This window comes from Microcebus murinus, chromosome 6 (genome assembly GCF_040939455.1).
Source record: "Microcebus murinus isolate Inina chromosome 6, M.murinus_Inina_mat1.0, whole genome shotgun sequence".
In the NCBI taxonomy this organism is placed as follows: domain Eukaryota; kingdom Metazoa; phylum Chordata; class Mammalia; order Primates; family Cheirogaleidae; genus Microcebus; species Microcebus murinus.
In genome coordinates, this window is record NC_134109.1 from 86,891,795 (window position 1) to 86,917,924 (window position 26,130).

Below are 26,130 nucleotides of genomic sequence, written 5' to 3' on the forward strand. Positions count from 1 at the left end.
ATGTTAAATTTCCTGGTCTTGATCATTATACTGTGGCTATGTAAGAGAGGATCTCTGTCCTCAGGAAATACACATTCAAGGACTTGGGGCACAGTGGTTCCAACTTGCTCTCGAATGGCTCCAAACCTTGAAGAAGTTTTCCATCTCCTCCATCTTATCCCCAACCCTCATCAAATCAGCTGACCAATCCTGCCAGTCTATGTTCTACATTCCAACTCACTCTGCCCTCCTTTTGTTACTTCTCCCGCCTCCATTCTGGTTCCGGCTCTCACTACTTTTTACCTAGAAGCCCCTAATTATTTTCTCTGTTCCTGGCCTTTCCCCTCTCTCTACTGATCCTGTACATGAATGTCAAATTAATCTTCCTAGGTCAGAGGTTGTAAACTGGTCACTCTCTGGCCAAATACACCAGATGTTTTAGTTTGCTAGGGGATGGGGCGGTCACCCATAGAGAGATCTAAGTATTTTTAATTAAAAATAGATTTCCGCCAGGCGCGGTGGCTCACGCCTGTAATCCTAGCACTCTGAGAGGCTGAGGCGGGCGGATTGCTCAAGGTCAGGAGTTCGAAACCAGCCTGAGCAAGAGCAAGACCCCGTCTCTACTATAAATAGAAAGAAATTAATTGGCCAACTAATATATATAGAAAATTAGCTGGGCATGGTGGCGCATGCCTGTAGTCCCAGCTACTCGGGAGGCTGAGGCAGAAGGATTGCTTGAGCCCAAGAGTTTGAGGTTGCTGTGAGCTAGGCTGATGCTATGGCACTCACTCTAGCCTGGTCAACAAGCGAGACTCTGTCTCAAAAAAAAAAAAAAAAAAAAAATAGATTTCCTATAAAACTCTGGCTTTGTGGCTTCTTTGGAAAAATCAAATCTGGCCTCACTGGGCCTCTGCTCCACGTGGCAGCAACTGGCTCTGGAGCCAAGTGGTGGCCATCCCCCTTACAGAGGACATGTGCTTTCCAGTCCAACACAGCTCACTGCACCGTATGCTCACTCCTTCTCCTGTCCAGCTTTATTCACTTACAGTACTGGCCCGGCCCTACGGACATTCGTGAGCATTCTGCTGCTATGAGCTTGTCTACTTTAGATACCTCATATATCTGAAATAATGCTGGTATTTGTTCTTCACAATTTGTCCTGCATTGTATGACACTGCATTATATGACAGGATTTCCCTTTTTATGGTTAAATAGTATTCCATCGTGTGTATTAGGATATGCTATATTTTATCTATTCAGCTTTTTATGGACCTTTGTTTTCACTTCTTAGCTGTTGCAAATAATGCTGTAATAAACATGAAAAGTCACTTCAATATCCTAATTTCAACTATTTTGGATAATTACCCAGAAAGTGAGGTTGCTAGATCACACGTGGTAGTTTTATTTTTAATTTTTTGAGGAACTTCCAAACTGTTTTCCATAGAGGCTGCATGATTTCATATTCCCCCACCAATAGTACACAATGGCTCTGATTTCTCCTCATCCTTACAGATACTTATTAGTTTCTGGTTTTTTATAATGGCCATCTTAATGAGTATGAGGTGACACCTCACTGTAGTTTTGATTTGCATTTCCCTAATGATTAATGGTGTTAAGCACCTTCCCATATATTGTTGCTTGTTTGAATGTCTTCATTGAAAAGATGTCTATTCAAGTCCTTTGCCCATTTTTAAATTGGGTTATCTGGCTTTTTTTTTTTTTTTTTTTGCTATTGAATTGTAGGAGTTCCTTATATATTTGGGATGTTAGCTCAATATCAGATGTATGGTTTCTAAACAGTTTCTCTCATTCTGTACCTTGCCTTTTCACTCTGTTGATTGTTACCTTTGCTGTACAGAAGGCTTTTAGTTTAATGTAGTCCCACTTCTCTAGTTTTGCTTTTGTTGCCTGTGTTTTGGGGTCTTATCTAAGAAATTATTGCCAAGATCAACATTACAAAGTTTTTTCCTCCACATTTTCTCCTAGGAGTTTTATAGTTTCAGGTCTTATGTTTAATTCTTTAACACATTTAAGTTCATTTTTGTGTATAGTGAAAGACAGGGGTCCAATTTCATTCTTTTGCATGTGGATATCCAGTTTTCCCCATGCCTTCTGTTGAAAGAACTGTCCTTTCTCCATTGTGCAGTCTTGGCATTCTTGTTGAAGATCATTTGACCGTATGTGAGTGGGGCTTATTGCTATGCTTTCTATTCTATTCCATTGGTCTATGTCTGGCTTATGCCAGTATCATACTGTTTTGATTAATGTAGCTTTGTAATATGTTTTGAAATCAGAAAATGTGAAGCCTCCAGCTTTGTTGTTCTTTCTCAAGATTGTTTTGGCTATTCAGGGTTCATTGTGATTCCATATAATTTTTAGAATTGTTTTTTCTATGTCTGTAAAAAATGTCACTGGAATTTGATAAGGATTGCATTGAATCTTTAGATTGCTATGGGTAGTATGGATGTTTTAACAATGTTAAATATTCTAATCTATGAACATAGGATGTCTTTCCATTTATTTGTGTCTTCTCTAATTTATTTCATCAACATTTTGTAGTTTTCAGTGTACAAGTCTTTCACTCCTTGGTTAAATTTATTCCTAAATATTTTATTCTTCTTGGTGCTAGTGCAAGTGGAATTGTTTTCTTAATTTTCTTTTTGGATAGTTAATTGTTAATATATAGAAATGCAATTGATTTTTGTATGTTGGTTTTGTATTTCCTGCAATTTTACTGAATGTGTTCTGAAATTTTTTTGTAGAGTCTAATATTGTCTTCCTATAAGATCATATCATTTGCAAACAGAGATCATTTTACTTCTTCCTTTTCAATTTGGATGCTTTTTTCTTTTTCATGCCTTATTGCTTAGGTTCCTACTGCTGGTATTCTGTTGACTAAAAGTGGTGAAGGTGGGCATCCTTGTCATGTTTCTGATCTTAAAAGGAAAAGTTTCCAGTTTTTCACCATTGAGTGTGATGTCAACTGTGGGCTTTTCCTATATGGGCTTATTAAATTCAGGTAATTTCCTTCTATTCCTGATTATTTTTAGTGTTTCTATCATAAAAGGGTGTTGAGTTTTGTCAAATGTTTTTTCTGTATCTATAGAGATAATCATGTGATTTTCATTTTTCATTCCTTTAATGAGGGTATAGCACATTGATTGATTTTTATATGTTGAACTATTCTTGCATCCCAGGGATAAATCCCACACGGTCATAGTATATGATCCTTTTAATGTGCTATTGAATTTGTTTTTCTTTTCTTGTAGTATCTTTTTCTGGCTTTAATATCAGGATAATGATGGCCTCATAAAATGAGTTTGGAAGTGTTCCTTCCTTTTCAATTTTTTGAAAAAGTTTGAGAAAGATTAGTGCTAATTCTTTTTTAACTCTATGGTAGAATTCACCAGTGAAACCATTTGCTTTTAGGCTTTTCTATGTTCATAGGGTTTTGAATACTGATTCAATCTCCTAGTTATAGTCTGCTCATATTTTCTATTTATTCATGATTCAATCTTGGTAGGTTATATGTATTTAGAAATTTATCCATTTCTTCCAGGTTATCCAATTTATTGGCATAGAATTGTTCATAGTAATTTTTTACAATCCTTTTAATTTTGCAACATCTGTTGTGATATCTTCCCTTTCATTTCTAATTGTATTTGAGTCTTCTCTTTTACTTTTGTTAGTTACCTTATAGCTAAAGGTTTCTTAATTTTGTTGATCTTTTCAAAAAAAAAGAAAAACAATTCCTAGTGTCATTGATTTTTTTCTATTGTTTTCTTTTCTCTATTTCACTTAGTTTTGCACTGATCTTATTTCCTTCTTTCTGCTAAATTTTGGCTAAGTTTTTTCTTCTTTTTCCAATTCCTTGTGGTGTAAAGTTAGATTGTTTATTTTAGGTCTTTCTTATTTTTAATGTAGGCATTTATCACAAGAAACCTCCCTCTTGGCACTGCTTTTGCTACAGCCCATGAATTTTGGTATGTTATATTGTCATTTTTGTCTCAAAATATTTTCTAATTTCTCTTTTGATTTCTTCTCTGACCCATTAGTTGTTCAACAGTGTGTTAATTTCCATATATGTGTGAAAATACCAATTTCTCTTCTGCCATTAATTTCTAGCTTCATTCCATTGATATTTGGTATGATTTCAATCTCTTAAATTTGTTAAGATTTGTATTATTACCTAATTTGTGATCTATCCTGGAGAATGTTCCATGCACACTTGAGAACAATATAGATTTTTAACTTCAATTGTATACAAATACTCTACATGTTTATTTCTCCTCCCTCACACTTCATGTTATTGATGTCACAAATTACATCTTTTTTGTCTCCATTAACATTTGTCTCTATTGTGTATCCATTAACATATTTTTATAGTTATAGTCATGCACTGTACAATGATGATTCGGTCAACAAAAGACCACGTATATAACAATGGTAGCATAAGATTATAATAGAGCTGAAAAATTCCTATCACCTAGTGATGTAATTCTAAGGAATTAACTATGGGAGTCGTTGGAACTGGGACAGGATGGTATAGCTAAAGAGGAGGCAACCAAAAAGGAAACTACAGGAGAACACCGAAAGGTTTTCATTAATAGAGAAGAATGTTCATCATGGATTATCTGCTTACAAGTAAATCTATAATGAAAAAAGAAACAAACCTAGCAAACCAGCAGAGACATATCTGTGAAAAAAGTGACACCTCCTCAAGAAGAACTTCAGACAGACCCTTAAAGAGGTATTCCAGAAGAAGGCATTGTTATCACAGGAGATGACAGCTTCATGTACATTATTGCCCTCGAAGACCTTGGAATAAGATGTGGAGGTGAAAGACAGTGACATTGATGATCCTGATCTTGTGTAGGCCTAGGATAATGTGTGTGTTCATGTGTCCATTTTTAACAAAAAAAGCTTAAAAATTAAAAATAATGCCTTTTTAATAGAAAAAAGCTTATAAATTAAGGATATTAAGAAAAAATATTTTTGTACAATTGTATAATATGTTTGTTTTTAAGCTAAGTGTTATCACTATAGTCAAAAAGTAAAAAAATGTAAAAGTTTATAAAATTAAAAAGTTACAGTAAGTTAAGGCTAATTTATTATTGAAGAAAAAAACTCTGTAAATAAATTTAATGTAGCTCAAATTTATAGTGTTATAAAGTTTACAATAGTGTGCTGTAATGTCCTAGGTCTTCACATTCACTCACCACTCACTCACTGACTCATTAAGAGCAATTTCCAGTCCTGCAAGCTCCATTCATGGAAAATGCCCTATAAAGGTGTACAATTTTTTATCTTTTATATCATATTTTTATTGTACCTTTTCTATGTTTAGGTCTACAAATATTTACAGTTGCCTACGGTATTCAGTACAGTGCCATGCTGTACAGGTTTGTAGCATAGGAGCAATAGGCTATACCATATAGCCTACATGTGTAGTAGGCTATACTATCTAGGTTTATGTAGGTACACTCTAAAATGTTTGTACAAGGATGAAATCATCTAATGATATATTTCTCAGGACATTCTCATCATTAAGTGATGTATGACTATAGTTTTTATACTTTTATCTTTTAACTTCTATAACCAGAATTAAAAATTATTTATACACCACTGCTACACCATTACAGTATTATATATTTGACTAGATATTTACTAGTGAGCTTTATACTTTCATATGCTTTTGTGTTACTGGTTAGTGTCCTTTTGTTTTAACTTGAAGGACTCCCTTTAGTATTTCTTGTAAGGCAGGTCTAGTGGTAATGAACTCCTCAGCTTTTGTTTATCTCAGAAAGTCATATAGTTCTCCTTCCTTTCTAAAGAATAGTTTCACCAGATATAGTATTCTTGGTTGACAATCTTTTTTCATTAGCATTTGGAATATATCAAATTCACTGACAGTCTTATGTGGGTTATGAGAAACCTGCTGATAGTCTTACATGACAGGTCTCCTTCCTCTTACTGCTTTCAAAATTCTCTTTGACTTTCAACAATTTGATTATAATGTGTCTTGTTGTTAATTTCTTTGGGTTCCTCATAGTTGAAGTCCATTTGGCTTCTTGAATCTGATGTCCATTTTCTTCCCTGATTTGGGAAGTTTGGGGCCATTATTTCTCTAAATAAGCTCTCTGTCCACTTTTTTCCCTCTCTCTTCTCCTCTTTGAACTCCCACAATGTATGTATTGGTCTGACTGATGGTGTATGATAAATCCTTTGTGCTTTCATCATTCTTTTTAAATATTTCTTTGTTTTTGTTCATTTGTCTGGATAATTTCAAATGTCTTTGAATTTGCTGATTTTTGGTCTTCTGATTGATTACATCTGCTGTTCAACCCCTCTAGTGAATTTTTCTGTTTAGTTACAGTATTCTTAAGCTCCAAAATTTCAGTCTGGTTCTTTTTTATATTTTCTTTCTCTTTGTTGGTTTTCTAATTTTGTTCATGGATTGTGTTCTTGAGCACATGGAGCATTTTATGATGGTTATTTTGATTTCTTTGTCAGGTAATTCATATAACTCTGTTTCTTTAGGATCAATTTCTGGGGACTTACTTTGTTCCTTTCTTTGAACTATGTTTCCATGCCTCTTTGTGTGCATCATAATTTTGCATTGCAATGCACACATTTGAAAAACTTCCACCTCTCCCATTCCTTATAAGCTTTGTACAAGGGAAGAGCCTCACCAACCTGCCCAGCTAGAGATTCTGGGGACCTCTAAAACCTTTTGTGAGGGATATGACTTCTCTGGGCCTATGTGTTCAATTTTTCAGTTAGAGAGGTTTGCTAATTTTTTAGGAGCTTGTAATCTCTTTCTCCCTCTGTCTGTGTAACTGAAAGTTCTCTGGTTTCATAGCAGCAAGCCACCTCACTCTCCCTTGCTCTCAGTGGCCACCGAGCATCCAAGGTATGCCAGCTTCCCATGAGTGCCCAAAGTCAGGCAAGACACATACCAATCCATCAGGCATCCCTCCAAAAAGCCAACATGCTAGATGCACACGATTCCTCTCCTTCTTGAGGGAGAAGCTTCAAGTTGTACACCTTCTCCTGATTGCACTGAGGATTGCCAGTTGCAGCAAGCTACCCTGTACTCTTCTGCATTCTCAGAGGCTTCTAGACATCCAAACTATCCTGGTTCCATCAGTGCTCCATGTGAGACAAGATACAAACCAGCCCCTCAGGTTATCTCACTGAAAATCCAGAACATAGGATGCATGATCCTCCCTGCTTTCCCTTATGTTCCCTCATGCATGTTCCCTCCCTACATTCAAGGGAAAAGTCATACTATAGGGCATCTGTCCTGCCACCAAGCTATGCTGACTAGGGGAAGGGGCTAGTGCAGGTCATGTGAGATTGCTCTTCTTACCCATTTCAACATGGCTGTTCTCAGCTTTATGCTCACTTAAGGTACTGCAACTTCTTAACTGGATTCCATAATTCTCATAAACATATTTTGGTTCAGAGTTTCTATGGGGGAATTAGGGCTGGGACTTCCTATTTTGCCACCTTACTGATGTAACCACCCAACGGGCTTTTATTGCATCATTCTCCAAAGCTTCTCCAAAGCTGCCAATGCCTCTCCATTGTCTGACAAGTTAGGCATTTTGGTCTATATTCCCACCTTACATGATAGCTCTAACCTACCTTTCCAGGATCATTTTCTATCTACAGGCATCCTCTGTCCCAGCCACACATCTTCTATTGACTTAATACCATTCTATTACCGTCTGCTCCAGTGGTTCCTTCACTATACTCCTAAGGTCCCCTTCTTGAAATTCTGCCTTCTATCAAGGTTCACCTTACCTGTCAGAATCTACAAGTAGTTTTCTCAGTTTGCCTCAACCAGACTGACCTCTCTATCCTATGGAGAAACTCCACATGCTTTGGTTGAATCATTCTTATCTCATTCAGCCTTACATTATAATTATTTAAGCACCTGTTTTATGAAACTATCAGCACCCTGAGAGTAAAGACTACGCATGTGATACTAAACAACAGTCAACTGTGAATCCCTGTACTTCCATATAGTAGGTTTTCATTTAATTCATTGAATTGACTTGAGAAGGGCAGAAAGAGGCTGTCCTCTACTTGATACTCCAGGGTGGCCTCACACTCTAACCCCTTCGCTAGCCTCTACTTAGTATGTCCTACACCAGCTGGGAGGTCCAAGAAAAAGCAAATACTTAGCCTTAAACACCAGGTTTTTGATGCCATTCAAAGGATCCTTAATAGAACAACATCCTGTGAAACCTGTAATGAGAAGTCAATGATACCTTGCCTTCAGGATCCACCAGGAGAAGATGTTTTGCCTGGCCTCCCTGTAGTCCACTCAGCACATATTGGCCAGGGGATGTTGCACTCTCTCGAACCAAAAAGTCCCCATCCTTCACCAGGAGGCTCTCTGCCGCCTTCCTGCTCAGCTTGCCGTGGTAGCACTCTTCATTCCACAGCTGCTGCTTAATGTGTGGCAAGGAATGTGAGCTGGCAGTCTGGGCTGTGGCACCTGGCTGAACAGTTTCTGGTGGCTCTGAAGTCAGAACATAAAAAGAGAGACATCGCCAGGTTACCTCCTCCTCCATCCATTCATTCATCCATTCACTCAGCAAATACAACTGGAGGTCCTACTGTGTGCCAGGCACTGTTTAAATAACACTGTTTCTAGAACAAATGAGGTCTTTGTTTTCAGACCTCCCCTAATTTAATGGTAGATCCAAACGTTGCCTTTGGCTTGTGTCACCAGGAAAGTCTTGCCCAGGTGCAGGAGTTTTTCTTTCAGATGAGAAATGGAACCAACCCATGAGAACTGCTTTTATAACTGCAGAGAGAGACCCTTTATGTTCCGGGGGGGTTGCTTGTCAAAGACAAAAGAGACTTGTGCTGTGCTGTATCTGCATTACAGATAACTTCTACAACATTTCCAAACTCTTTGAGAATAGCTATGATAACTTTGAGCTATTAATACTTTTTAGTATTTAGCTTTTCTTTTCTTTTTTTTTTTTTTTTTTTTTTTTGCTTTTTAAAAAATATCAAATTACTAATGTGCTTCTAGACATTCTCCTGGCCAAAAACTTCAAAGCTTTGCTAAACCTCATAGCATTCCTATTAAATGACCACTCTGTTTTTTGTGTCATTCACCTGCCTGGACAAAACAGAGTTGATGAAGTAAAAGAAGACAAATCATCAGGGAGGCATGGCCTGAGGCAGCTCCCCAAGGCTGTGCAGAAGAAGTGTTGTCCAGAGTTGAGAGCACTGAGAATGAGAAAGTATATCCAGTTAGCACTTAATGGTACCATTGATACTGATAGTAATAAAAAAAATATTGTGTAGTTCCCATTTATTGAGTATGATAGGAGCTACTAAATGCTTTACATAAATTATGTTTAACTCTCAAAGTTAGACAGGGAAGGGAATGGATTTTTGGAAAGGTTAAGTGGATTACTCACAGTCACACTACTATATTATGCTGAAGATCTGGGATTTGAGAAAAGGTCTATCTGACTCCAAAGCCCAGGTTCTTAATCATCAAACTCTAAGGCCTTTGCCTTGGATATGAAAATCTCTTACTTTTCAAAACTGATCTAGCCACTCTATTTCCGTTGTACTCACAAAGATCCCTAGTAGACAGCAAGGCTAGCAGGATATGATATATAACATCCCCGGAAGTAATAACATAAAATTCTTATGTCTGAATCCAGATAAAAACTGTATGTTTAATATGGCAAATTTACCAGGAAAATAACCATACAAACTAGACTTTGTATTTTTAAATGCAAAGGCTCTTTTGCATAGAAACCAACCTTCATCTTTATTAATGCAAAGGAGTGCTTATATGTCCTCATGCAAGGGTCTCACAAACGAGAAGTTCTCATGACTATGAATTTTATAACTTACAGAAGACCATTCCATGAAGTCACTGGTGTTGGCAACCAGTGTCCTATAGACATAATTTAATTCTCCTACAGCATTACGGTGCCCCTACTTAAGGGCTTCTTTCTGCATAACAACACAGTTATGATTCACAAATGTATCTTTGTAAACACATCTTTAGTTTAAATCTAATGGCTGGAAATATTCTCCTCTGCAAACAAACAAGTCTTTCTATTGTTGCTAGAATTAACCTGACAAAATGTGTACAGATTTGATGACTAGTACTAGTAGTTGGCCTTAGTGCTGCCTCCTTCCAGGCACAATGGAGGACTTCCAATGAGTAGCTGTGTGTGTTTGTGTGTGAGAGAAAGTGTGTGAGCGTGGGAGGGATGCATGCAAGCGTGGGTGCGTGTGGGCGTGTGGGCGCATGCATCATAACACGTGATGGCTTTTGGTTTGTTAGATTGTGGTGAAGAGCTTTTGGACAAGGACAAAACAAAAGAAAAACAGACATTATATCATCCTGCAAAGAGGCAACAGATCATGGGCCAGCCAAAGGATATGGACAATGTTTCCTTAACATCATTTCCCAAATGAGCACAAAGACAAGACACACTGTGCTGGGAGATTTTCCATCATCCAAACATTTGTCGAAAATCTAATTCTTCTAAAAGCAGAATATGTGATAATTTTTAAAATTTTGTTTTAATGTTAAAAGTTATACATGCTAATGTTTTAAAATCTAGGAAACAGAAAAACAAAATAAATCACCTATGGTCTTGTCGCTAAATACAACCGGTCTTAACACTGTGGTACACTATCCATTGCTCCTTTTTAATGTAAAATTTACTTTGAGAATGGTAATCATAATCTAAATATGGTTATTTATATACAATTTATATACAATATTTAATAACTGTTGGATTCATATATTTTCTCAGAAGTAGTAGTGATGGTTAAGGAAGCAACAAGAAAGGCCAATCTAGATTTAACTGAGACCAAAAAAAGGGATAAGAATCCTGGAAGAAAGTAATCATCTCAGAGTTCCTATTAGTAGCTACAGACATACTGTCCAGAATCAGTACTTCAGGAAAGCACAGGATAGCTACAGATATCCACACCCATATTTATCTGATGGGTGAAACATCCAAAAGGAAGAATATATCTTAGGGAGAAGAAAAAAATGAATATGCAAAATCTGGGTTAAATAATTGCAAGTAATCGCAATGAGAAAGGAAAGATAAGACATTTAAAGAAACCAATGGGAACTATAAAGATGGCACCCTGATTAATTCAATTTTTAAAAGCATATATAAAATTATTTTTATAGTATTAATCATTATATTAGCCAGGACTGGGAAAAATTGAGATGTCCATCAATAAGAGACTGGTTACATAAATTATGATGCATTCACACAATAATATAGAGCAATGGAAAAGAATGAAGATCATGTGCTAACAGACAAATTTATAAAATAAAAGAGTAAAAACAAGCAAGTATAAAAGGGGATTATTGGCCAGGCATGGTGGCTCACGCCTGTAATCCTAGCACTCCAGGAGGCTGAAGCGGGCTGATTGCTCAAGGTCAGGAGTTCGAAACCAGTCTGAGGAAGAACAAGACCCCGTCTCTACTAAAAATAGAAAGAAATCAATTGGCAAGTTAAAAATACATATAGAAAAAATTAGCCAGGTATGGTGGTGCATGCTTGTAGTCCCAGCTACTTGGGAGGCTGAGGCAGTAGGATTGCTTGAGCCTAGGAGTTTGAGGTTCCTGTTAGCTAGGCTGATGCCATGGCACTCTAGCCCAGGCAACAGAGTGAGACTCTGTCTCAAAAAAAAAAGGGGGAGGGGGTGATTATTATAACTTTCATTTAATTTTTGAAGATGGTATAGATAAATAGATAAAGTAGAGAGATACTTAACTATGCATTAACATTATGGAAGTAATTGAAAGAAACTATTAATATCTAGATAGTTGGATATATAGTATTAGAACATGCAATGGGACCTTTGTTCTTTTCATTTTATACCATTCTTTTTTTTTATCTGAATGTCTTCTGTGAGCATCTGTATTATTTTTTGGAATTAAAAAAACCTGTTTTTAGGATAAGACATATACAAAAGTCAGGATAGCCACATAACTAAGGACACAATCAGAAGGATCTAGACTTGTGAGAAGAGCATCAGGGTTGGGGAACAGTTCTCAGTTTTCTGGAGCCCCACCTTTTCTCCCTGTAACATGTTACCATGACTCCACCTCCTATTTTCAAGAGAACTGTAAATACCATCAGTTCTTCTTATTCACAGTCCTTGTGTTTCATAAAGTTGCTGCCAATAATGAGTTTGTGAAAACTGAACCATTGCTCACAGGGGATATACAAGGTTAGGTTTTTATAAGCCTCAACTCTCACAACATTTTCATCAATCAATACATAACCTTGTTTTATGTGGGATTCTGTTAAAAACAACTTGTTTACTATATATTGCTGATTCATTAACACCACTCACATGAGTTTGAAACCAGCCTGGGCAACATAGTGAGACCTCATCTCTAAAAAAAAAAATAAAAAGAGAGAGAGAGAGAGAGAGAGAGCGAGAAAAACAATTAAACCAAAATCTGGGTACTTTGGAAAGTTCAGTAAAATTAATAAACCTAAAACAGGGCTGATAAAATTTAAAAAAAGATAATTATCAGTAACAGGAAAGAAAGAAAAATTATCACTACAGATCCTTCTGGCTATAAAAGGACAATAAAGGCATATTGTGGAAAACTTCACGTGGAACTCACTCTGAGTGAATAAAGTAGAATCCTACTAAGTTTTTGAAAAAATTATTTTGCCAAAGAAATCGCAATCCCTTTTGGCCTCTGCAGCAAACTCTAACCTCTCATATCTACACCATGTGGAAATAGGCTGTAAAAGTGGTGGCATCCCCAAGAAAGGTGCATTCTCCGACATTTATTTTAAGTGTGCACAGGGAGGATAGCGGTAGGAACAACCCAGATGGCACAGTCTGGGCCCACAGATGACAGTGGATTCCTCTCATAAAGCCAAACTGGGTTCCAAGCAAACCACCTGCTCCACTTACAGCTCAGGGAGTCTTCACAGTTACTGCTGGGCAGGACCTGGTTATCACGTGGACCCGTCGCATGCTGTTTGTTGCACTCTTTCCCTCTGTGCATGTGAGTGTTTACTGTCAGTACCTTATTCCTGTTCCACCACTCATTTTGGGTGTGGAGGGTGGCAGACAACTGGGCAGATAATAAGGATCCCCACCTAATCTTGGGTACTGTCACCATATGGGGTATCTACAGTGTCTCTCTTGGGGAGAGGGCAAATATGCTCTATGTAAAAAGAAGAGCTGATGAATATTTGAGTGGCAGCAAGGTGTTCTATGGTAGAAACAGTTGCCTATTAATATCTGTACTCCCTTTCATTGCATTCTAGAACTTCTAAGCTTTAGCTGGGCATGAGCTAGAAAAACTCTTCTAGCCTCCCGTGCAGTGAGGTATGGCAACCTGTATAAGTTTTGCCACTGGTAGGTGGCAAATGATGTCTGCCACTTCTGAGCCATCTCCTTCAAAGGGATAAATGTATGCCCTCCTCTTGCCTTTCTCTTTTCCCACTGGCTGAATACAGATGTGGTGAGAGCCCACGCAACCACACTGGACCAACGGTGGAAGCTAGATGTGGAGAATGACAAAGCTGCCTTATGCCACCAATCTTTGAGCCACTATGTAAAAGAAATAAACTTCCGTCCTTTTTTAAAACCACAGTATTTTGGAGAGTTTATTTGTTATGGTAGCTAAGACTGAAACTAATAATAAATCAATAAAAAATTAGATAGTACCAGAACTATTGAATTTCTTCTGCCATGTCTGATAAGAATAAAGACTGTGTCAGGCTTTTCTTGTGCTGGCACTGAGACAGGATGACTTGAGAAGCCCCAGGGCATGCTTGAGAGATACTAGGTTAGTAACTCTGGATTTGCTTTTTGTTGGGTTTGGTTTGGTTATGCTGAGCTGATCAGCAAGGTTTTGTCTGGATAAGGGAGGCTAAGTATGCCTAAAGAGGCTAACGAGGATTTTGCGGGAGGAAGGAAGGAAACAGGAGGAACCACTGGAGGGAAAGGTCAAAGGTACATTTAAGATATTTTATTTTAAAAGTATATGTAAAATTATCCCTGCTCCATCCCTTTGATACATTTTCTTAAATCAACATTATTTATGCTTTTGGAGTTGGGTTTAATTTTCTTAGAGGGAGCAATGGCAGGCTGAACTTAACCCCAAAGGGGCAGCAAGACGTGCAGGAGGGTATGGTACATGAAATCCCAGTAGGAAATAGATATATATAGAGAGAGAGTACAAGAGGCCTAAATTATTAATGTTGCCACCAAAGCATGAAGAGGAAAGATGGTGAAAAAAGAAGGCTGGATTCAGATAAAATACATTTTGACATTATAATTGTGGACAAGGCAGGCCTTATTTATTTTCATCTAATGATAGGAATTTTGTTACGGATTAATTTTGCCTTTTTCATATTAATGAATTGTCTATGGCAAAAGGTAAAGCTTCTTTGCTTGCATTATAAATACTTTTAACACTGAAGTCTTGATTATAAAGGAACTGGACTTGTAAATCAAATAACACGTAATACCAACGATCATCTAATTTGGGCCACCCACTAAACAAGGTTTCTAATAATGTGTTGTGGTTCTGAAAGGTCCAAGAAATGAAAAGTATCAAGTGTAAATCTTACAAAGTTACTTTTAAAAGGTAGGGTCCAGAGACTCGTTTTTTTCCAAAAGCTATCCCTGTAACAAATGTTACCTGTCCACATAGGATACTGCACATTGAACGGTGGGGTAAGCGTATTGGTTGAACAGTTGAATCTGAATTCATTTCATATCCCATTGTCCATTGCACAAGATTTTCTCCGAGGTAGACACAGACGTGCACTGCCCAGATCCCCCATCTAGGAAGGACCAGTTTCTCCAGGTTCAGCCGTCAGCCTCCAGCTGACCAGCCCTCCAGGCTCTGCCTCAGTTTCCCAAGGGCTTGTCCTCCCTAGTGTGGCCCACACCCAAAGACAGCAATAGGCAAGCGGGGATAGAGAGGCTGTAAGTGGGACTGGCTGAGGCTCTGTTGGGCCTGCCCTGTAGTCCCACCTCCCTCTCTGTGCAATCCTACTTCCCCCCACTTGCTTCCTGATTATCTGTCCGATACAGACGCTGCATGCCAAAGCTCCATCTTAGTGTCTGTTTCCAGGGAACCCAACTTGGATGATTTGGGTGCCAAGAGTGATCTAGAAAGTCTGCAAAAAGATGGACCACTTGCCATTGGCTTACAACGAGGACCTTTGTTTCTTAATCCAGAGCAGGCGTCCTCAAACTACGGCCCTCGGGCCACGTTCGGGTGTTTTTGCCCGTTTGTTTTTTTTTACTTCAAAATGAGATATGTGCAGTGTTCATAGGAATTTGTTTATAGTTTTTTTAAACTATAACCCGGCCCTCCAATGGTCTGAGGGACAGTGAACTGGACCCCCCTGTTTAAAAAGTTTGAGGACCCCTGATCTAGATAGGTAAGGTAGTCCAGTGAAGCCCAGGCTAAGCAAAATCTCCTTTTAAATTTCTTCTCACCATTGTAGCCACACTAGCTAGAAGGTTGCCTTTGGCAGTTCTGTAGAAACTTCCTGGGCCAGTGAAAGGACTTTCTCAGTGACTGGTTCTCCATCTTTGGAGCAAACCAGATTTGACACCAAGCCAAACTCTGAACCCAACAAGCTTCAATATCTTTTGAAAAGCATTTTTTTTGTTGTTTATTTATTTTTTAACCTCTTTTTTCAGACTTTTTTTGGCTTGTTTTGCTTCTATTTATTTATGTTCCTGTTCATGCATTTGCCCCTGGAAGCAATTTGGCATCAAAATAATGTCTGTCTTATTGTATTTTACCCACGGTATATGGATGAAGAAAGGAGCCATTTTATTTTAGTGCTTCATAGGTGACTTATTAACGAGTTTTGAAATGAATAAAATTAATGCCATCACTAAACAGAACAGAAATAGTTAGTTTAGAAACAGAAATAGTTGCATTGTTACTTGTGCCAATAAACAAAATTATCTCCTGACTTTGCCAGCCCTTCCTTCAGCAAAGTACATAGCAGGAAAAAAAAAGTCGGGAGTTAATATAAAGTATTTGAAAGCATTATTCAAAACCAGCATGGCCCCAAACCTTGAAACCCAAAACATCTCCACATCTCTAATCTGTATTAACTATGGTGAGGGATCGATGAAAAGAAAGAAAACTTCTAACTCTCTGAAAATGAGGCCAGTAAATAGTCTTCTTTGCAATGAGAGGTAGTATAATGAGTTAAATAATGGCCCCCAGAAAGATAAGCTCAAGTCCCGATCTCTAGCACCTGTGAAGGTGACCTAATTTGGCAAAAGGGACTTTGCAGATATAATTAAAATTAAGGATCCAGCCATCTCATCTCCCCCTAAATCCAGTGACCATTGTCCTATAAGGGCGAGGAGAGGGAGACTTGAGACACAGAGACACAGCATCGGGAAGGCGACATGAGACTGACGCAGAGATTGGAGTGCTGCGTCTACAAGCCAAGGAACAGCAAGAATTGCCGGCAGCCACCAGAAGCCAGGAGAGACACATGAATGGGTTCTCCCCCAGGGCCCCCAGAAGGAGCCAACCCCGCCGACGCCTTGAGTTTAGATTTCTGGCCCCCAAAACCGTGAGAGAATACATTCCTGTTGTTCATGTAAGACTCCCAGTTTGTGGTCTTATGTTACAACAGCCCTGGGAAACTAATGTACACAGTGAGTAGCTACTTACTTCCACAGTGCCACGGGCTCCCCGCTGAGCCTTGATTTCGAGCAGAGCCCAGTGTACTTTGAAGAGCCTGCGTATTAATGTAGCAGGGGTCGTCAAAGAGATCCACTCGACACGTGTGCTTCATTGACGAGGCGTCTCGCTGGGACGGCACCCCTCTCTCATGGGCGTTACCTGCAGTGATTAGTAGTGATCAGTGCATTATGTTTTTGCTTTGTAAACATTAAGTACAATCACGCTGGAGTCTAAAATGGATAGGTAGCTAAAAGCCACTCCTACTCCATACAAGAATTGACTATTAACCGTCAGGTTTGACTTATAAAATCAAGATGAGCTCTAATAACTAAAAGTAGAACTGCCATTTGATCCAGCAATCCCATGACAGGGTATGTATCCAAAGGGAAAAAAAGACATTCTATAAAAAAGGACTCTGCACTCAAATGTTTATAACAGTACAATTCACAATTGCAAAGATGTGGGAACACCTCAAGTGCTCATCAATACATGAATGGATTAATAAAATGTGGTATATGTATACCGTGGAGTACTACTCAGCCACTAAAAAAAGGATGAACTATGTATTGTATCACCCTGGATGGAGCCGGAGCCCATTCTCCTAAGTATCACAAGAATGGAAAAACAAACACTACATGTACTCACCATTAAATTGGTACTAACTGATCAACACTAATGTGCACATGTGGGAAGTAACATTCACAGGGTGTCAGGCAGGTGGGAGGGGGAGGAGGGGATGGGTAAATCCACACCTATGGATGTGGTGTGCACTGTCTGGGGGATGGGCAAGCTTGTTGGGCAGTGCAAAGGCAATTTATGTAACCAAAGCATTTGTACCCCTATAATACTCTGAAATAAAAAATCAAAATTTAAAAAAAGGTAAGCATCAGTCTTTGAGGGAAAGCCACCATCTCATTGAGCTCCTGTCCCCTCTCTGCCCCCTCCTTCAGCTAACCCACTGCATCAACAGTAGACAGGAAAAGCAGGAACATCCAAAAGAAGAATGGCCAAGGAAGGAAAAATCCGATTGTCTCCACGAACAGCAGGAACCCACACACAACGCTGCTCATGGGGGTAGCCAGGAATCAGGAAAACACACATATCATTTTGAACTTGAATACCTACTATATTATTAAACTCCTTTTCAAAAAAAATTGATTAATTTAAAAGTCTTACTTCCTGTGGATTAAATTCATTTAGAGATAAATGAATGAATAAATGAATAAAATAAAATTCTTGAGAGTGGAAAGTCTGGCTTCTCTCTATGCCCAAAGTTTTCTCTTGCCAAGTTCAGCCTTGCACCAATTGCAGATGTTTAATTCTGTTATTCGATGGGCAGACCTCAACCCTCAGGTTATCTCCTCCTCCTCTCTTAATCTGTTCTCTCTCCATTCATTTTATTCTACATATTTAGCCAAAATGATTTTTTCTTTTTTGAGACAGAGCCTCGCTCTGTTGCCCAGGCTAGAGTGTCATGGCATCAGCCTAGCTCACAGCAACCTCAAACTCCTGGGCTCAAGCAATCCTACTGCCTCAGCCTCCCGAGTAGCTGGGACTACAGGCATGCGCCAATACAGGCATGCGGCTAACTTTTTCTATATATTTTTAGTTGTCCAGCTAATTTATTTCTATTTTTAGTAGACACAGGGTCTCGCTCTTGCTCAGGCTGGTCTCGAACTCCTGAGCTCAAACAATCCACCAGCTTTGGCCTCCCAGAGTGCTGGGATTACAGGCGTGAACCACCTCGCCCGGCCAAAATGATCTTTTTAAAACTGCAAATCTAATCATATTTCTCAGAGATTTAAAAACCTTTCCATTTTTTCCCGCACTCTACAACAAGCTGCAGGCCCTGCTCTGTCTACCTCCCTTCCACCTCTCTCCTCCTCAGTCTCTTCCTAGGACCACATTGGCCTTCTTGTGGTATGATCACCACCACAAGCTGTCTCCTCTGATTGACATGCTCTTCCCTCCCCTTCTCCCTCACTCTCATCCTTCAGATGTCAGTTTAAACATCTCTTTCTTCAGGAGGGCCTTCCCTGAGCTTCCAGAATGGATTAGGTGTCTCTGCTTTCCTAGCAGATTGCACTTAACCTTCGAAGCCCATATCACAACAGTAATTCTATCATTTATGTTATTATTTGTTTAATATGTAGACTACATATTCCACCAAGGCAGGGATCTGTCTGCCTTGCTCACAACTGCAACCCCTGCACATGCCTGGCACATAACAGACATTAACAAATAGTTACCGAATGCACCATCATTTCACTACCCGACGGCATGAAGTACTCTGTACTGTACAGAGTTAACCATTATGGCTAAAACTAATTCTATAAAAAATATATCCCAGGCCTCAAACTTTTATTACAAAGTATGTTCATATGTTTGGATCTGTTTATAGTGACTTAGGGTATATATATATACACCACGTAAGAATAAAGGATTACATTGTGTGTTGATTTCAAGAAGAAATAAAACCAAGATAATCAGAAACAATAAACTGAATTCTGTCACAAGACTACACTTACAAAAAAGAAAAATCTTGAATAAGGGTGAAATGATATCACCATATATCCACCAATTCCTTCATAAATTTATGCTTTGGGGGTAAGGGTACTTTTAAAAAATATTTTAAAAATCAAGTTGAGGGTTCTTGAGAAAAAAAAAAAAAAAAAAGAAAGGAAACCATGCTCTTTTCTCCAGGGGTAGTATTATCATTTAGCCCATTCAGCATAATTCTAGAAATGTCGAGAATTTTCAGTCAGTGAGCTCCCTTCAGAAGCTGGGTGACTCATGCCTGTAATCCTAGTAATCTAGGAGGCTGTCCTGGGTAGATTGTTGGAGCTCAGGAATTTTGAAACCACCCTGAGCAAGAGCGAGACCCCGTCTCTACGAAAAATCGAAAGAAATTAGCTGGGCAACTAAAAATATATAGAAAAAAAATTAGCCAGGCATGGTGGCACATGCCTGTAGTCCCAGCTACTCAGGAGGCTGAGGCAGTAGGATTGCTTGAGCCCAGGAGTTTGAGGTTGCTGTGAGCTAGGCTGACACCACGGCACTCACTCTAGCCTGGGCAACAGAGTGAGACTCTGTCTCAAAAAAAAAAAAGAAGAAGAAGAAGAAGCTGGCTGACTGAGGATAGAAGGATGTGAATATGGTGACTATTTAACAGAAAGGAGGGAAACAAGCTGGGAAGGGAGGTATTTGGGCAAGGATAAAAATTCTGGAGCTCCTCAGCACTCTGTCACAGGTTCAAGACTCCCCTTTCACTCTTTCCCCCATACTCTCTCTGTGCCAATGACTTGGGAACTGCTCTTGGCACATTTACTTCTGGTGCTCATTTATTCTCTCTCTCTCTCTCTCTCTCTCTCTCTCTCTCTCTCTCTCTCTCTCCTTTTCCCTCTCTTCCTCTCTCTTTGCATCTGGATAATCCCCACCCATCCATCAGATCTTGGTTTGGGTGTCACTTCCTTAAAGAAAGCCTCTATAGCCCCCCAGATTAAGTTGGGTTTCCCTATTGTTTGTTCCCATAACATCTTGGACTTTGAAACACTCATCACATTTGTAAGCATTTCTTTAAGGTGCATCTTCCTGGTTAAATTGCAAATTAAATGACTGCCAGTTGCATCTCTATCCCTAGCACCTAGCATAGTGCCTGACCTATGGGAAGTTCTCAGTAGCCATTGAGGGAACTGTTGAATAAATGAAGAATATACGAATGAGATAAAACAGGACATAGAGGTACTTCCAAGTGAACTTCAGCAGAGGGAGAAAATGGTTACGATACTACACAGGGCATGTTCCTGACTGCTAATCCTTAGGTTAGGAATTTCCAGGGTGATGGAAAGGAGACAAGGAGGAATTATAACTCCTAGAGAGTGTTATTTTAAAAAGAGAGTCATACTTACCATTAATTTAATTTGTTTAGTCACATTATTAAGAATTAGTTAGAGATTTTAAATAACTTTAAAGAATGGCATGGAATTTTAATTTCTATCACAAGAAGCCATGTTTTTGAAGAATTTAAAATACAACCTTAGCTCACTACTCCTTTTTACAGGGTGGAGGAGGATGGTAATCATAGCTATACTAGAAACTATAAATCCTCATTTATGTATCCCCCAGTATATAAAAAATAATAAAATTAATAGATTACATTGGAATAATTCCATAAGAAACATAGACGTATCCTTGGAAGTGACTGCCTTGTAGATGGCAAGTTCGTACTAATTTAATTTGAGTCTTTAAATATGGTTATCCAACTCTATTCTCCATTATTTATACTGTTCAGTCACCTCCCCCTCCAAAGCTGCAAAACTTTCTTTCCCCAAAGAAATAAATACTTTCAACAACTCGTAAGAATGAAATGACTAACTGGCAGCATAACTTGTTTCTATTAAAATATATTTCCAATCTGATAATTGATGTACTACAATTGCATTGTGGAAAAGTTTTGCCTAACATCAATGATTACATGCAGTAATAAAACATTTAATACCCTGGCAGGTACGAGTGAAAAGGCTCCTAATTGAGACTCTCGTATTGCAGGTATTCTCCTGTTCCCTTAGCCAAGCTGGAATAAAGGTTTTATTTTAATCTTAACGGAGTTGACAGGCATAAATTTTCACATTAGTTTACTGTTTGATCTTCTTTGAAGTCAAACTCCCTTGAGGGTTGAGCAGAGAAAGCAAGAGAGCTTTCATGACGTCAAAGCAGTAAAAGACCCTCAAAAGCAAAACCATCAGCATTAGTGGATCACACAGAGAAAAGGAGAACCCTGAGCCTCCCTAGTGACACACATGGGACATTCTGGGCCTCTCTGGGAAGCCTGCAGCTAAAGGATTATGTGTTTAGTTATACATAGGCGACTTTTTTTTGTAAGAACAAGTGCCACACATGCCCATAAGACTTAAAAGGAAAAACAAGAGTGGCAGATGGGGAAGGGTATTGTACCTACCTATTGCCTTGCTTTGTTCTAAACAGTTCTCGTATACACTGCTGCACTTGGAGTTTCCAGGCTGTACAAAAAACAAATGGTAAAACATTCACCAACGTAGTACATATTAATAAAGTTTTTTAAAGAGCACTAATAATATTCCCAGAAGAATATAGCAGACGACTTCACTTTCGGACACAGGAAATGTCTGATAGGTAAGAAAAGGAAACTGAGATTTGGGGTGAGAAGAGTATACATTTTTCATAGTTCACTGCTCTGGAGCTGCAGAGGTTGGTCTGATTGGGCTGGGGGCTCCTAAAGGCTGCCAATGTCCTGGGTCCTGAGGGTTAGTCCTTCTGCTTTGGGAGGTCACATTCCAGGACTCAATCCAAGTCTCAGCCAGAAAGTAATTTTCGGGACATTAGTATAAACACTGGCCAAGTAGCCAACCAACCTCTCCCTACTTTGAATTGGCAGATTGGAGCCCTACTCTACTGGGATTTGGGCCAGACTCACTTCTCATCCATAAAAATCTCATCCAATCAAAGGGCTTCGGTCAACCCTATATATATAGCTTTTTGGGACAATGGAAAGGGGATTCACTGATGCCTTTGAGAAGGGCAGTGCCTTCAGGAAGATTAACCTGGCAGTGCTGTGCAGGCGGGCTTGAAAACATGAGATTGAGGACAAGAAAGGAGCTTTCATGATCATCTAGGCAAGTGAAGACCAGAACTTAGAAAGGTGCAGCTGAAATGGAAAAATCTGGGGTGCATTCAAAGGATATTTTCATGATAGAATCCTAGCTCTTAAAGACTGGGTAGATATGGGGCCCAAAGTGTGAAGAAAATAAACAAAAGATTGTGGCAGGGTGGCAGTGCCTTTAATAAACATGTAGAAGAATCAAGTTTGGAGTCAGGGAGACAATGCTGAATTCAACCTTGATATAAATAAGCAATGTAAGGCAACGTGGCATTACAACTGCAGAGAAAGATAAGGGCTGAAGACAGAGAAGGTGGAGGAAGTTTGTACACAGGGAGCATGTCAGAGAAAAGATAAGGGCCAAGATCAGAGCCTTGGAGAGTGCTTATATGGTCGTAAGGTGGGGCTTGGGTTTTCAGGGGAGGAGACAGAAGAAAGTATGACATAAAAAGAAAAGATGCAACTTTCTTTAAAACATATCAAAAATATGATGGATCTATGAATGGTAATCAGCTAATACAGTAAAATGTTAATTATGGAATCTAGATGTATGTGAGTGTTCACTCTATAATTCTTTCAACATATAATTCTGTATGTTTGAAAATATTCATAATAAAGTGTTGGAAAAAAAAATATATAAAAAGAAAAGCAACAAGAGAGATACAGAAAGAAAATAAGATGGAAATGTTTTCAAAGGTAACAGAAGAGGTGTCAAAAAAGAAGAGACACCCAATAGGTATCAAATGCTGTAGACAGATGCAGAATATTGAGGAAGGAAATAGATTTAGCAATTAAACCATCAGTGACCATTGTAAAAGTAATTCTATCAAGTTGTCAAGTAGAGTCCAGATCTTACAAGCACAGAGCAGATATTAAAGCAAAGATAGAGACAATGCTTTCTAGAAGTTTGTGGGAGAAAGGAAGATGAGAAGGAGGCGGGACATTATTATTATAGTTAGGTTAGGGGAGTCCAAGTTTATTTGCATGCAGAAGGAAAAGAACTGATAGAGAATAAAGACTGATACAGAGGTTAATGGACAGCACAAGGGCACAGAGCTGGCAGGAGGGGACTGAATCAGCAGCACAGAAAAATAGTTTTGGAGACAGTTGCTAAGGAAGAGAAGCAAGGAGAACATAGGAAGACTTGGAGAGGGGAAAGGGTGAAGTTGAGGATAACATGTTGGATTGCCCTAGTCTTCCCAATGAAGTGAGATATGAGGTCATCTGCTGAGGTTGTGATTGGAGGATTAGGAGTAAAAATGATCTAGTACAGACTCCGACAATGATTCACTCTCTGGCCCTAAATTTGAGGAAGATGGGACTTTTTCTAAACTAACATTTGGAAATGCTCAAATTGAGCGCTCTAGTGATAAAGGCAGAATTGCATTCCTGGTTCCAATAACAATAAAATATCACTTACCAAATAGCACAACTTTTCACAACGTATGGGGCAGTAAGACATTTTTTCTGTGGCCTGAACTTTGATCCGCACATCTGAAACACCACCTGCAGGTGGCTGCTTCCCTGGAATTTCATTGTAATACTCATGATCTTCTCTCTCCTCAGTGTGGCCATCAATATGCACCTCCTCACTGTAAGGGGAGAAAAGAACACCCCCCCACAAGAGGTTGGGCAGGAATTTAGATGCAGTAGGGGATGCAAATGGACCAGACCAAGCAAATCATTCGCATGCATGTTTTAGGTTTACAGCTGTGATTGTGATGTCAAACATCTGGATGGAAGCAACCAGATGGCTGAGTTGTTTATCTTTCTGTAGACAAAGCGGGGTAAGCCAACGAAAGTGCCAAGGGTGATGCTTTTGTGTTTTCCCCCAGTGATAAATAATCATAATCATATTCATAAATGAACAAGTAAAAGGCATTAGATCCTAAAAATACAAAATATTCCTGGGTATCTCCAACATGCTTTTGATTGTTCCATTTTGGAAATGTTTTGCACAGAGAAAATTTAGATATCATTCTTTGGGTAGAGGCCTGGCCCAGTTTATTAAACCAAGATGAAAAAAATAAGAGAGCAATAGCCAGCTATCTTGTCTGCACAAATCTGAAGGAGTATATGGCATTAATAAAGGAATATTAGAACCGTATGTGGCAAGTGGGCAGATTTATGTAAACATGAAATTGTTTTTTTTTTTTAAATTGAAACAGGGGAAACAAACAGACTTTTCTTCTAAATTGGAATTAGTAAAAGTTTCTTACAAAAATAGAATAAATCAAGTCTTTGTGGACTGAGCTGATTCCACTGACGACCCACACAGTTTTGTCGGGTTCGTTACATGTCAACAAAATGCACTGAGATGTAAGTGCTATCCTGGGAAAAATTCAGCATCAGAGGCTTCTGATAACCCCTTCTCCTTTGCTATCCTCGACCACCTCATAAAAGACGCTCTCCAAAGCCAGTGTTTGTTGATACACAAAGTGACATGTTAAGGGAAAATGCATTTTAAAGTGCTCAAGAGTTTTCGTTCCTCAGGCATGAACCATGCAATCCAGAGGCATCACTGCATTCCACACATGGTGCAGCCTCACAGGCCTGAGCAAGGTTTAGCTCTCACTGCACACTTTCTGTGCCTCAGTCAGAACAGCCAGATCCTTGGGGCACGGCCTGTTCTACCCTGGCCACAGTTTAGCTGGAGGCAATCTATTTACATTGCAAACCAGCAAACTAACAGAAGTTCCAGCCATAGACATTTGAATTTTATTATTTCACTCTTTGTTCTTGATTTTTTTTTTTTCTCTCTTACTGATATGCAAGGGATCTGGAGCTGAAACAAATCTGAGAAATGTGTTGATGCTTATTATATTGTGATTAAAACAATTAATTCATAGCTCTGCAAAATACTGGAGAAACAGGGCTGGTCCCCTTCTTTTCTCGTCTCCTTTAATCTTGTTCCAAAGCAAGAGGAAATATCTGAATAAATATGACTAGAGCATGAATAGAAAATGTCTCTATTATTTTGTGCTGAAATTGTGGCTACTTGTAAGAAAAAAAATGACTGATTTCATTAATTTTAAAACGCTGTATTAATTTTAAATATATGTATATAGCGAGTCAAATAATTATAGAACTCTTGGCTGACCTTTCACAAGAAGTATTCAAAGAAGGATTTTTCAAGTACTGTTTAAACCGGAGTTCAAAAGCCTGCCCTATGGTACTTATGACATCTTGGGCCATTCCATTGCGGCATTCCAGTATGTGACAGGCTGCAAAAAGACATAAAAAAAAAATTGTAAAAACTCTCAGCAAGAAAAGTCAATGTACTTCCAGAACATGAACTGATAATTGAGCAGGTTTATGAACTCTCTTTAGCTTTGAAATGGTATAAAGAATACCTCATATTTCATATGAATCAAAGAGAAGAAATAGTCAACTGTTATGTCTAAATATCTCAAAACACTTATAAATTTTGGGTGTCAAGGCAGGTATGTCGGGTCCACATTTTTATAAAAGTAGACTGATCTTGGCTACTAATGTGACTAATGTTTAGTGCTAGCCCATGAATTCAATGCAGGAGATGTTTAGGGCAGCATTCTGCTGGGAAGATGAGGTTTGAGGTCTCTGCATGGTATGTTACAGAAGATGGAAAAAACACAACTTTCCAAACTGCCCCCTCCCAAAAGTGGGGAATGAGTTTCTGGTAAAGATAGGGGCCTTGGAATACCTTCTCTTCCAGCCACCCCTTTGCCCTGTCCTTGCTACCATAAAGGAGTGATAAGTGTGACAATCCCCATCTTCAAATCCCACTGAAGAACTATCTCCAATAAGC

At 38.8% G+C, this 26,130-nt stretch overlaps 1 protein-coding gene across 1 annotated transcript in view; it reads right to left on the reverse strand.

Moving 5' to 3' along the window:
* SHC4 (SHC adaptor protein 4) overlaps nt 1–26,130 on the reverse strand; it is a 125,236-nt gene that overhangs the window by 3,318 nt on the left and 95,788 nt on the right. The window contains exons 7-11 of the mRNA XM_012763530.3: nt 25,444–25,567; nt 23,764–23,935; nt 21,666–21,726; nt 16,697–16,867; nt 8,259–8,512 (exon numbers count right to left, since the gene is read on the reverse strand). Of these exons, the coding sequence (XP_012618984.1) occupies nt 8,259–8,512; nt 16,697–16,867; nt 21,666–21,726; nt 23,764–23,935; nt 25,444–25,567 (782 nt within the window). The remainder of the gene's footprint in view (nt 1–8,258; nt 8,513–16,696; nt 16,868–21,665; nt 21,727–23,763; nt 23,936–25,443; nt 25,568–26,130) is intronic.